This window comes from Leucopleurus acutus (assembly GCF_964270905.1).
Source record: "Leucopleurus acutus genome assembly, chromosome: 20".
Classification (NCBI taxonomy): Eukaryota; Metazoa; Chordata; class Mammalia; order Artiodactyla; family Delphinidae; genus Leucopleurus; species Leucopleurus acutus.
Genome location: NC_139162.1, coordinates 42,751,467 through 42,765,290, shown reverse-complemented (window position 1 = coordinate 42,765,290; position 13,824 = coordinate 42,751,467). Strand labels below are relative to the sequence as shown.

The 13,824-nt window shown below is 38.7% G+C and overlaps 1 protein-coding gene across 5 annotated transcripts in view; it reads right to left on the bottom strand.

Moving 5' to 3' along the window:
- LSM14A (LSM14A mRNA processing body assembly factor) overlaps positions 1–13,824 on the bottom strand; it is a 113,477-nt gene that overhangs the window by 53,861 nt on the left and 45,792 nt on the right. Inside the window, exons 6-10 of one of the 5 annotated variants that reach the window (XM_082863115.1) lie at positions 12,178–12,360; positions 11,899–12,070; positions 10,564–10,795; positions 8,409–8,485; positions 2,515–5,197 (exon numbers count right to left, since the gene is read on the bottom strand). In XM_082863115.1, coding sequence (XP_082719241.1) covers positions 5,155–5,197; positions 8,409–8,485; positions 10,564–10,795; positions 11,899–12,070; positions 12,178–12,360 — 707 coding nt within the window. In that variant the 3' untranslated portion in view covers positions 2,515–5,154. Of the gene's footprint in view, positions 1–2,514; positions 5,198–8,408; positions 8,486–10,563; positions 10,796–11,898; positions 12,071–12,177; positions 12,361–13,824 lie in introns of those variants that run through there. The other 4 variants (XM_082863112.1, XM_082863116.1, XM_082863113.1 and 1 more) reach the window with 4 other exon arrangements.

Genomic DNA, 13,824 nt, shown 5'->3' with positions numbered 1-13,824 from the left:
GCACGAACCCGTGTCCCCTGCATCGGCAGGCGGACTCTCAACCACTGCGCCACCAGGGAAACCCCTGGAAGGGAGTTTTAAGGGGGCTTCTGGGTACTGTTTACATAAGTAATCATGATATGTGTGCTTTTCTGTGTGCATAATCATACTTTAAAACAAAACAGTGCTACTCAATACACGAAGTGAAAAAAGCAAGTTTCACAATAGTATGTATACTATGAATCTATTTTTGCTGAAAAGCACATGCCAGTACAGAACAATGCCAGGTTGAATATATAGCCAAACAGTGTTACCAATAGTTAGCCCTGAATGGTAGGATGGTAGATTTTCTTTCTTCTTTTATTTATCTATTTTTAAAAACCATCTTCTATACTGCCCATATCCTTTTTACAGTGTATTACTTATACAAAAATGAAACTATACCTCATTCCTCTGTAAACTGAAATCTGCAAAGCTCCAAAACCCATTCTGGGACAAAAGAAATGCTATTAAACACTGGGGAATGGAGTAAGGGATAACTGTCACCCAACTAACCCATTAAAAGAAATTTACAAAACAATTTCAGCACAAGCAAAATCCTGAACTGCAATGTTGGGATTTGCATTCTCATCAACAATCCTGTGTGAGGCCAGCACCCGAGGATTATAAGGATTAAGTGAGTACCAGGATAACAGAAGCACACTCCAGACATCTAGTAAACACGTTCCTGTTCTCTGTGCTGGGATGACTGTAAACCATTCACTGGAATTCATTACAATCTCGCCTTGGCCCAGGCTTCTCACACTTCCTCAAACTGGCATTCTTGGCTCTCTGCTCTTCCACTCCCAGGCTGCTCTTCAAGTTTAGAGGCAAAGGCAAGACTTTCTGGGCCATGAGCTCCTTGCTGGCCGCTCTCAGTTGTTTCTGTGCACCTAAACTATGAGTCACTCTATGAAAGCCTTATTATTAAGCTGAAATATGCTTTGGCCTCACAGAGCTGCTTTGTTTCTTTATAAACCACAATACAGACACCAGTGCATTTTAAAGCATTTCCCTAAAAATCAACATTCATTATGAACTAGAATCAGATTCAGGTTGGTTTTGATATGTTTATGAGCTAAACGTGAAAACACTTTTATCAGTCAGCCAAGTCTGTTAAAATACGAACCGAACTGGAATTTAAAGAACACCCATATAACGGGCACAGCTTGGCACCATCACTGAGAACAAACCACATTAGATTCATAGTCTCATCATGTGCTCTTGGAGCCAGATTTCAAACTGTCTCAAAAACCACAAGCTCGCTTTTACTAACCGTGGCTTTGAAAAACAGGATAAAAACGTCTGCGTCACTCCTCCTCAGGAGGTTGGTTTGACCCCCACAACAGCAGGGCCTGGGACCTGCATCTTCAGCTTCCCAGTGTACACACTAGCTGGCCGACAGACTGCTGCTGGCCTCCAGGTCTCTGCTGCTCAAAGCTACACTCTCCCTTACTTCCCTCACCTGACTAGCTCCTATGCCAAGAAGTTGTCCCAGTGTCTCTATACTGGGAGAAGCGAAGGCAGCCTGCTCTGAGCAAATCCCCATTAAGCACACCCAGATTCAGAGATTAACGGTGCTACTTTACTTCCTTAAGTTTGATTCCAATTGTACTCATACTTGTCATCTTTTAAAATCACAGTCAAAGGAGGTAAACTAAGCAAACTGGTTGACATCTGAGCTCCTCTAAGAGCTCACTCGCCTTCATTACTTTATTCTGTGACACTCCCCACTGTCACTACTTAAACCAGCTTTTAGTCTCTGAACTAATAGGGCAGGGGGATCCTGTAACAATGAATCCAGACACGATCAGATGTGAGCTATTACCACAGGGCTGTGCAGAAAGAGCAGCTTTTCTTTCAGACTGACAACCCATGGAGACAGGGACAAAAACTATGTAAAACTGAGACACAGAAACAACACACACTCATTTCCTATATGCTAGGAACGGAGCCTCGGTACTCAAAGCAGCCAAACCCTAGAGGAAACAAGTCTCAACCTTCCTGTTTCCCCTTAGATTCTATCCTGCAGAAATGCACCCCTGCTCCATTTAGTTCTTTCCCACTCTTCATGCTGGAGTCACAACTTAGATATACTGAATTTGGGAGGACAGAGAAATGATAAAATAGTTCTACATGGAAACATCACCAAGACCCTTACAAGGAGGGGGGCTAGATTAGATGAGTCAGCTGTGATGTTTTAAAATTGGCTTTCTAAACCTGGCTGATCAGAACTACCTGTGGGACTTAGGCAGATTCCCAGGTTTCACTGCAGAACTTCAGAATCAGACTCTCCAAGCGTGGGGCATGGGAATTTGTACTTTAAAAAATGCTCCTCAAAAAAAAAAAATAATAAAAAATAAAAAATGCTCCTCAGGTGCTTCTGGTATGAGATTTATGAACTACTGACAGAGAACAGGATGAAATGGTAATTCCTATGTGATGATAAATGAGTTTCCAAAATGTTGACAGTACTCCTGCAAGTAAGGTCCTTTTCCTTTCATATACCATGTAAAGATTCTTTAGTAAAGTTTTATTAAAAATTTTTTGGGAAAAATTAATTCCCCACTCATTGTCTTTCCATGTAGAGGGACTTTAGTCAGTATTTCTCAAAGTGGAAGGGTCACTGCTGCACTTGGGCTACATAATCAATTATGGCGCTGTCTAGCATAGCACAGAACATTTACCATCCTGGCCCTTACTCTTAAATGCCAGTGGTGGTCCCCGAGTCATTGTGATAACCAAAACACCTGCTTTCTCATTCCTAAATGCTCCCTGGATGGCAGTTCACCCCTGATTAAGATCCATTGAGCTGAATTAACATTCCTGACCACTCTCCCTACCCCTCACATTAAGTCGTGCTTTTGGAAGGAGAAATGGTCTATCCAGAGACAAGTTTCAGCGGAATCAGCCCTTCCCTTTTTTGCCTTCTGCATGTGCTTGCCCACAGAGGGTGCATTCTAGCCTAAGGTTTCCAGCTTGGCCTGTGCCTGGTTGGCTTAGTCTCCTCATGTCATGGATTGTAACTCAGGAGCTGTCTGTACTCTAGGAGGGGGAGAAAGGGCTTCCAGCTTTAAACACAACACTGTATAAATCCTAGGAAAACAAATTAATTTAGCTATTTTAGGGAATATAAACATGACCATAATTCCATTGTTACATGTTAAAGATGCCCTTCACTATACTTCTTTCTACTGTAAGAAAATATTAGTGTTTAAGGAGAAAGAACTTTGACGAACATTTTTTATTGAACAGTTTTATTCTGTCTTAGAATTAAAAACCTTTTTAATATTGTAAGGTGCACTGCAGGTATGTCACGCTGCCGGTTATTACTGGGGTACCAAATGCCCTAGTCAATGACGCAGAGGGCTTGGAAAATGCATGAATTCATACTTTCAGAGCGTGTAGAACTGGTATTTACAGGGTTTTTTTGTTTTTTTTTTTTCAAATCAGCCCAGGACATCTCTAATAGTCTACACAGGTATTGCCATAGCACTTGCTTTGATGTTCAGAATGCCTCAGAAATGTGTTCAATGCCATGACTTATGGGTCCTCCAAAAGATTTTGTTGTTAACATGCGAGCAAACAGTATTAAACAATGTTATCTAAACTATGGCTGCCAAGTACTGGACCTTAATAATGAAACCAAATTACAAAACATTTTCTTGTAGAGCTACACAAAAGATATAAAATTAAAATTATCAACCGCCTTTATATACTCCAATTCTCCTACAGTGCAATTTTCCATATCTTTATCACTACTGAATATTTTAAGGAGAAAGTTAACAAAAATCAAAATAGATAAAAATATTTAATCTTTGGATCCCTTTATTCCACGGCCTTCATAAAAACACAAAGTGGCCAGATTTTTTTTTCCACTATAGCTTAAAATATCAAAAAGATTTACTAATAATTTTAGCAATTAACTCTATACTGAGTCATTTGTGGGTCACAGGCCTAAGGACCAGTGTTATGATATCTTATAGGTTGCCAAAATAATTTCTAACACTCTGAATCATCTTGAAATATAATGGAAAGAGTCAAGGTATCACAACAAAACTCCAGGCATATCAGGAAGAACAGGTTAATTGACACCTAGTTTTATTGTCTTAAAAAAGGGGGGGGTTACTTATTTGAAAATACAGCTAAGTACATTCTTATCTATGATTATTTACATTTGTATACTGAAAATATCTATTATGTGGATAAATCCTGTGATATGCCATTTGCTACAAAATAAAGTTCTTACAATGAGCATAAGTAATTTACCCTTTTTAGATAATGAAAGAATGTATCAAATCTTCATTTACGTTCCAAACATTTAAAAAAAAAATCAAAATCAACAATCTTAAGCCTGAAAAGCTATGAAAAAAAGACCCACCCATACTTCTGCTCCTCAGCACATCAACTTCTGCAAGGACACAGTATGTTTGCTGACTTTAAAATGTTTATTCTTTAAAAAATTAGTTGCTTTTTATACAGCTATACAAAGTTCTTAATGTTTCTTTGGCAATGGAATATAATGGAATTTTACAACTATATAAAAAAGTTACCTTTGCCTAAGAAACAGTATTTACTGTGTGTACATAGTTGACTGACAAAATTCTCTACCATCCAGCACCCTAATTAATTGACGAAATAAGCTACCTCAGAAGGGTTATTACAGGATTTCCAAAAAAAGAAAGAAAGAAAGAAAGAAAAAGAAAGATATAGACAGACACACAGACACATAGACACACAGACCCTTCCTTCTGTGGCTCAAAACAGTAACACGGCCCTATCTGCAGGCAACTCACAATAATTGCCAAATACAATTTAGTGATAAGAAAAATCCTTTCAGTGATGAAAAAATACTTATAAGTTCCACTGGAGTACTGCTTTAGTTTAACTATACATAAGAAATTACTTAACCTTCTGCTATTCCAAATATATTTAATGCTCATTTATTAAGATGAGCCTTCCCTCCCACCCCCAAAATTAACTGTATTGTATCTTTGAAATTAAGCAGAAAAACAAACAAACAAACAAACAAAAACCCAGTGCTGGTGACAAATATACAGCAAATTCACTTTTTCATTCTTCTCAAAGACTGAAACCAATTCTCAGGACCACGAAGAGCTAAAAATCCATCTATTTTCAAAGACTTGTTTGCAGACTATGCAGCAACTTTGTTGTCTTTCTAAAAAGGAAAAAAAAAATTAGCTCATGTTTCAAACTATTGGGGTTTATTAATAAGTATTTCTTTTAAATTTGCTTTATTTTAAGTATATTTTTCATAACCTTTAAATATATCCTCCTCTTACTTTCATGTATAAACTCGTTTCACTGATTTCCAGGAAACACTTTTTATAACTTACATACCCAGCAGTAGCTCATTATTTGTTAAGTGTATTTTCCAGTTAGTAGAGGTTAAAGCAGTGGTGCTGTGGGCTTGTCCTAGCAAGAAGGCCCCCTGCTAAGATATAGGCACACCCTACTACCTTTGGTGCTGTCCTAATAATTTAAAAAAAAATTAAGCCTTCATCATAGTAGTCAAACTCATCAAATACAACTGACAACATTTTTTGGAAGAAGATAAATAAAATTCCCGAGTCTTTGATATCTTTACTATGCAATAAAATATCCAGGTGGTAAAATAACATTTCTCTTCTCCACAGTTTCATGTCAGGAGAAAGCAATGATTTGGAAATTCATTTTAAAAGGACGACTTTTAAATCTGAAATAAGTTCTGAAAATCAGAGCGCTGCCTGGGAAATGTTTTCAAAAGCAACCAGGGAGAAAGCAATAAAAATCTCAAGGAGCCTCTAGCTTTCCAGTGAGATTAATCCTAAACCAAATGCCTGTACACAGAGCCAAGGGCTTCTCTTTTCCTCAGGACTAGTTGCTACCAACTAGCTGCTACTAGTTGCTACCTGATTTTTACTGCTGATTCTCACCCTGACTGTTAGAAATACACACTGCCTATGTTAAAAACTTAATTTTATCTGTGTATACAACACCAAACCATTTGTACAATGTTATTAAATTAGAATACAAACGGCATGGTGTAAGTTGATACAGAAAGAAGTAAGCTGAAGATGATCCTGATGTCTGTCCCCCACCAATGCCAACCTTCACATGCCCTGTGTTTTTTTTTACCTTTCAGAAAGCTGTATGATCAATCCAGACCTTTTAGGGTTCAAAAGCTGTGATTTTCTGAAAGGTAAAAAAAGAAAGCGAGATAGAAAGGGAAAGAGGGAGGGAAAGGGGAGAAGGAAACAGAGAAGTAGCAGGAAGGAAAGGAGAAAATAAAAGGGGAAAGGGAGAGAGTACCATGCTGAGTCATTTCAGATACCTTGTTGTCTCTGGACCCTCTCTGAAGAAACACAGACTCAAATGAAAGGCAACCTGTCTCACCCACCATGGCAGCTTAACCTCCTTAGCAGCAGCGTATAAAATAGGAGTGGGCCACTCTCTCATTAGCCCCAGCCTGATCTCCCAGCCCCCAAAAAAGAAAGAAAAGAAAAAGCACCATAGGACCAAACTCACCACAAGTTTATGTTTCTAACATTATCCTAAGGAAAACTCAGAAGCCGAAGAGTAAATTTTGGCTAAGCTTATACCTAGATCAAGAGAGTTAACTCCTCTGGGTCCTTGGTTTCCTAACTATCTATTGCAGTAGGGTGGGAGAGAAGTTCTAGTTTGACTGATATTTCTAAGGAGTTCTAAAAAAAAATATATGATCCTATCACCCATGTTTTCATTAAACAACCAGATCTGCTTATAATGTTCATGTCAGTAGAGCATAAAGAACAAAGCTAACCCATTACATGAAGGCTGCTGCAAATGCCACTGTACTTCATCTCTGAGAAGTATTAGATGCTTCAGAAACAAGTATAATCTTAGAAGGTAAATTTCCTTTATGTAATAGTGGTCAATCACTACTTCCACCTTTAAAGGTGCCAGATGCTATGATTTAGAAGGAACAGGCTGCTGAGAAGGTCCGGGATCTAGTGGCAGACAGAAGATCATTCAACTTTGGAATGGACAAGCAATGGCTAGCCACACTGATGGACCTTCAGCCTCACTGAAGTAACTTATTCCTAATCAACATGCTAAGTACTTACTTCAAGCCCACTATGGCTCCATGCTGAGATAGGTGTTCTGGTGGAAAGAAAAGTAAAATACATATTCACTAATGCCAAGAGGCTCCCATCTAGTTGGCGATGCAGAACAAAACAAAACACATGAAATAGGGAATATAAGTATACGTAAAATGTGTGGTGATGAAAGCAGATACCACAGGAGGTCAGAAAAGGAAGAAATCAGTGGAGGAAGGAAGAGAAGTTTCTAAGGATAGAGCAAACCTTAGGCAAGACTGAAAGGAAGCCCCTGTCTTTCAGCTGGGTCTGTCTTCCCACTGGACCATAAACATCAAGAAAGCTGGGACTGCATGTGTTTTGTTACCACCAATGTCCAGCATAGAGCTTGGCATATGCGAAGAATTCAATATATTTGGTAAATGAATGAAGTCAGAGTTGGAATCAAGCAGTGTGTATAAGAGATGACCATGAGTCAACTGCTTGAATCGGACAGGTTAAAGGGTAATAATAAATGGGGCTGGATATATCCAGTGGGACCCTTACAGAGTAAAACGAGCAGGCAGTGCAACGTCACATTAGAACCTTCTAGCCATCAGCCTGAGGTCTAGTGAATCTATCACTCCTTGAAACACCCAAGCAGAGGTTGAACTATCTGTCAGGGATACATTAGTGCGGATAAAGACTCATGCAGACAACCTCTACAATGCATTCTAATTCTACAATATATATGATAGGAGTTTTAACTAAAGGCTCAAAATGGCTGAACAGTGAGACACGGCCTCAAAACGAAGGTTTGCATTAATAAGTGCATATTCTATGCACACAGGGGTTACTCAAAGGTGTACTGATGACTGCTCAGATAAAGGGAATTAATGATCCAGTCTTACACAACATGACAGCTAATTTTTTCAAATATATGAAAAATCATTACGAAGAAGAGTATATATTCTGTGTATAGACAAGGATAGAGTTAAACTAATAAGTTTAGAAGGTAGAGGGAAAAAGATTTTTTCAAATTATGTGTGTCTCTGTGAAATCCTAATAATTAGAGCACCCTTGGGGTGGGATGGATGCTCTTAGAAAGTGTAATAAGTTCCCAGCCCTCATAAAGGATACCAACAGAAGAGGTGTTTGGTTTGGCCAGGAGGTCACAACTCTCAGATGCTTTCCAACTCTGAGACTTTAATGGTGTGTCTGAAATAAAACTGTGCAAAACTGAGGGCCAGAAAGGTTTAACAACTCAACTGAGGTCATACTAGCAAAAATTACTAAAATTCTCATCAGGATCAAGGTCTAATTTAAACGTACTTTTTCTCAAACCAAGCTGACTCAATGTGGTCTTCAACAGGAGTTGCCACACGTTCTTCAACAGGTAGCTGATATGCCTGAAGTGAGGTAAAGAGAAACTGAAGGTCTAAACACCAATCAGTGGGTTATTATGGTAGTTGGCAGAAACGCCTCAAAGGAATGAACGTGGTGATGTGGAAATGGCCCATGATCATGGATACCTCCACAGCCTGGGAGACAAAAGAATACCAAACTGAGATGATGGGAAAGTGAGAAGATGATGAGGACATTCTGAGGAAGGTTAAGTTTAAGTTGATCACAGGACACAATGCAAGTAAATATAGAAAAATGTAAGTGAAAGCATACAAGGTCCAAGTTGAAAAACTGATTAGAAGCTATGAATAGACAAGCTCAGAAAGGGGAGGGGGAAGTTGCTGCAGGAGAGGAGAGAGGGAAAGCTCGAGCCTATGCTAGAGTGCAAACATGAACACAATGGAGCAAACTGAACATTGCAGGCAGAAGGAATGGGTAAAAAGGTCGTGAGATAGGAATAAGCTTGGCACTAAACAAGAGCAAGAAGACCCACATATGTGTAGCAGAATGAATGAAGAAAAGGGCAGTCCCACTGGCAACAAGATCTAGAGCAAGTACTAGACCTCTCATCTGGAGAAACAGGCAGATCATGAAGCACCTTATAGGCTGTGTTAAGGAACATACGTTATTTTTATAAAGAGAAAAATATCAAAAGTGTTAAAAAAACAAAAAGCAGGAAGAAAGACTCCACGTTGGGTAGGCAGTTATCAGTGTCAAATATTGCAGAGTAGTTAAGGGCAAATATTTGTGAAAAGGCTACTGAATTCTATAAGCAAAGGTCACTGGCAACCTCAAGAGGAGTAATAGTGGCAAGGAAGAGGAGTTCTGTAGTTCCTAAGACACAGTCCCCTAGCTGGAATGGCCATTTTGCAAGTTAGAAGTGCTGAAGCTACATCAGGCTGCATCTACTGTGGCTGGGTATCCTGAGCTAACGACTTGAGGCTAATTTTCAGCAGCCTTGGCTGTGATGACACAATATTAAAGGCATCAAAATTAATAGAACAGATCCAAAAGCCACTAACAATGACCCTTCAAGAGGGATCTCAACAATGACCACTTTTAAATACTGAATAATGGAATTCCTGCTAGTAGATCTTTTTGTTTCTTTTCCTTTTCTTTTTTTTTTTTAATTTTTTTTAAAATTTATTTTTGGCTGCTTTGGGTCTTTGTTGCTGTGCACAGGCTTTCTCTAGTTGCAGCGAGCAGGGTCTACTCTTTATTGCAGTGCATGGGTTTCTCACTGCGGTGGCTTCTCTTGCTGCAGAGCAGGGCTCTAGGGTGTGTGGGCTTCAGTAGTTGTGGTATGCAGGCTCAGTAGTTGTGGCGCACGGGCTTAGTTGCTCCGCAGCATGTGGGATCTTCCCAGACCAGGGCTCAAACCCATGTCCCCTGCACTGGCAGGCGGATTCTTAACCACTGTGCCACCAGGGAAGTCCCGGTCTTTTTGTCTCTAGCTGCCCTATGTAATTCCTAGTAGACTTCTTTATGATAGGATTTTGATCGTTTCTTTGATTATATACTTTCCTCTCCACTATCCCTAAAATCGATGACTAGGATAGTAACACTGACTTAAAGACCCCTTTCAATATGTTCTTCCTAGATTCTCTTGGTATTGAAGCATACTTTGTAATATGAAATAAAGGTGATACAATATGGCTCTTTTCTGTACCGTATAATATCTTTTAGTGATCCCCTGTGCCTCCAACAACAACAAAATTTTTTTAAGGAAAAGAAATTAATCCTAAGTCAGTCTCTTAACAGGTTTTTGGAAGAAATTTTACCAGTCCATTAAATCTGAAACCATGGTTTTATAACAGAAAGATAAAAAAGAATATCACATTTCTATCTCTTTACTTCCTCCAACTGAAAAGAAAATAGTTAAAAAAGAATTAGATTCATTAACCAAGAAGTTACTGCTCCTTAAAATTATATAAATATCCTAATCAGGTACATCCTCCACTGAAAAGTCAAATGGAAGTTATACAAATGCCCTAAAAATATTCACCTCTAATAGATAAGAGTTTAAAACATTTTGAATTTCATACAACTGCAAGCCAACCCCAAAGCACATAATAATACTTACCCTATATTCGAAATCTGCAAACTCCCTGCCCCCACGACCTCCTCTGAATCCACCACGAAATCCTCGAGGAGTGGCAAAGTTACCACCTCGGCTGCTACCACGTCCTCGGCCACCACGGAAACCAAGACCTCCCCTGCCTCTGTACCCTCCACGGCCACGGTTTGGACGAAGTGGGATTCCAAATGTTTCTGCATTTAATCTTCTTTCTTCAGCCCAGGTTGGTCTCCGTTCTCTATTATGAGAACAAATAATCTTTAGTGTATCAAGTTTTAAAGAACATTTTCCAGCAAAACTATGCAGCACTGATTCCCAAATTAAGGCTAAGTAATTCCTAAGAATCAAATAAAAATAAGCACCTTATCTAAGTCATCACAAGCTGTCCATGGCAATATGTTCCTATAATTCATGTGAAAATATGACTGGTATTAAGCTTCTTGCAAATGCAGTTGATAATACAAAGAAACTGACAACAGCCCCAATAAATGGGATTGGCAATTGACTCTACCCTCCAATCAGCCCCAAAGGAAGAAATGGCAAAGCCAGGAAAGGAAATCCTGTCTCAGGATGTGAAGAGATGGAGGATAGATCCTTGAGTTCCTAGTATGCTCCTGGCCCAACCTCTGAACCTGACGCCTGAAGCGTCTGAATTGCTGCTGCTGGCCCATAGCCCAGATAATCAGAGGATTCAGAATCATCCCCATCCACGTTTAAAGTGAAGTAGAAAACTGCCACCAGGTGGCACCAAACTGCAGCCAGGAGGACAATTAGGATCAGGCAGCAGAAACCCTGGAACTCTTAGTTTGTTATGTTGGATCCTTTAATTAACCAGTTTTCTGGATCCACATTTACTGCAATATAGCAGAGCTTTACTGTATCAGCAAACTTCATCTGAACTACATTGTAGAGGGGTAAAGTAAAAGGTGTTTAGGTGTTAGATGAATGCCTCTATTTTTATTTACTAATTTTCAAATGTGAATGCATCCCCAAACAAAAGTATATGATTATTTTTCTCAAAGAGTAATATCATTTAAAATTTTAGTATAAATTATTTTCTTTTAGCAAAATAAATCATTAAACAATTGTAGTCATTAGATTTTTTTTTTTTTTGGCCACACAATGCAGCATACGGGATCTTGGTTCCCCGACCAGGGATTGAACCCGTGGCCCCCCCACCCAGGGATTGAACCCGTGCATTGGAAGTGCGGATTTTTAACCACTGGACTGCCAGGGCAGTCCCTAGATATTTTTAAGTATTCATTAAACTTTGTGAATTTATAAGAATTCATTTCACACTTCAACCTCCTAAGAGCATAAGAGCAGCTTAAAAGACTGTACCTGTTATCATCACAAGAAATATTATCAAAGAAAGATTTAGTTTTGTCATAATAGCAGTTAGGTCCAAGTGGATCTTCTTCATCTGCATTTCCTTCACTGTTTTGGGTGTCAACTCCTGAGTCTCCTTTATCTTCACCATTTACAGGCTTCTCCTGTTTCTCAAGTTTATCTTCTAATGAAAAACAAAAGCACATACCATAAAAGTCAAGACTTGTACTAAACATCCATAATTCACAAGTCAAATAAGAGTATTTTTTGAATAGAAAAATAAAAACTCACCTTTCAATTTAAGTTTATTATGAAACTCTCTGTCGATTTCCTCCTTGTTAAATTGTGCATTTGCACTTTCAAAGTCAAAGTCTTTCTCAAATTTCATTGGACCATCTCGTCGAATACCAAATCTTCCCCTGCCACCTCGATGACCCCCACGCCCTCTCCTTGGAGCTGAAGGAGCACCTGGAACTATATTAATAAAGAAAGAACAAGCTGGTTTAGAGCAGAAGCTATTATTGTGGTCTTTACGGTCAACAAGAGAAATGCTTACAGGTCTCCATACACATGACGATATTTGTATTTTTTAATATAAAAAAGATGAAGTTTCACAAACATTTAATACATAATAGACTGAGAAGAGCACATATATAAACATGAAATTTATAAACATGAAATTTATAAATGGCACACATGAAATTTATATCTATGGGGTTTACACTCATACATGCTACTGATACAGTATACAACCAAACAATTTGGGAGACTTCTGTACTAAATTACTTTGTTTTTCTTATATCCCTAATACCTACAAAATGTCAAATATATATTGGGTTCTCAAAATTCAGGAAGACTTTTATGGAAAGGATCATAGAAATCAAGATTTATAGTGAGAAAAATAGATGAACATTTGGCAGCACAAATTGCAAGATAACACAAAAGACAAGAAGTACATGGTCTCGGACTTCCCTGGTGGTGCAGTGGTTAAGAATCTGCCTGCCAATGCAGGGGACACGGGTTCTATCCCTGGTCCGGGAAGATCCCACATGCCGCGGAGAACCAAGCCTGTGAGCCACAACTACTGAGCCTGTGCTCTAGAGCCAACGAGCCACAACTACTGAGCCCGTGTGCCACAAGTACTGAAGCCCACGCGCCTCGAGCCCATGCTCCACAACAAGAGAAGCCACTGCAATAAGAAACCCGTGAATAGCAATGAAGAGCAGCCCCCGCTCACTGCAACTAGAGAAAGCCTGCGTGCAGCAATGAAGACCCAACGCAGCCAAAAATAAATAAATAAATTTATATATTTTTTAAAAAAGAAAGACGTACATGGTCTCAACCACTTCCTGCTTCACCTTTACTGTCTCCCTCTAAATGGCTCCATATTTTTCAAGTCTTCCTGTATCTATTTTTCTCTACAATTTAATACAATAACAAGATTTATGAGGTATGATAAAGCAATACCAAAGTAGCATAAATTATAGTGAAAACTTGAGAACCCAAATATCCAACACAAGAGGAACAGTTAAGAAGAAAAAAATTAAAGAGAAACATGGAATAGTATTTGATGTCGGTTAACAGAAAAATATAGAGCACAAAGCACTATGAATTCAATGATTATAATTATGTGAAATGTTTAACACATACTGATAAAGATCAGAAGTGACTACAGAGTAATAGACAGGTTTGTGCTCACTGTTCACTAAAATTTGGCAAATTGTCTAAGTTTGAGAAAACAAACCTGAAAAACCCACAGCAGTATATCCAGACACTTAAATCTAGACAAGCAGGATGTTTAAATATTCAGCTCTACTACTGAAAATGTCTTGGCCAAAAGCCAGAAATTACAGCACAGTATTTCTGTCTTAAATTTTGAAGGGCAGTGAGAGATATTTTATTTATTGCTTTACATGATTTATATTTTATTTTTTAAAT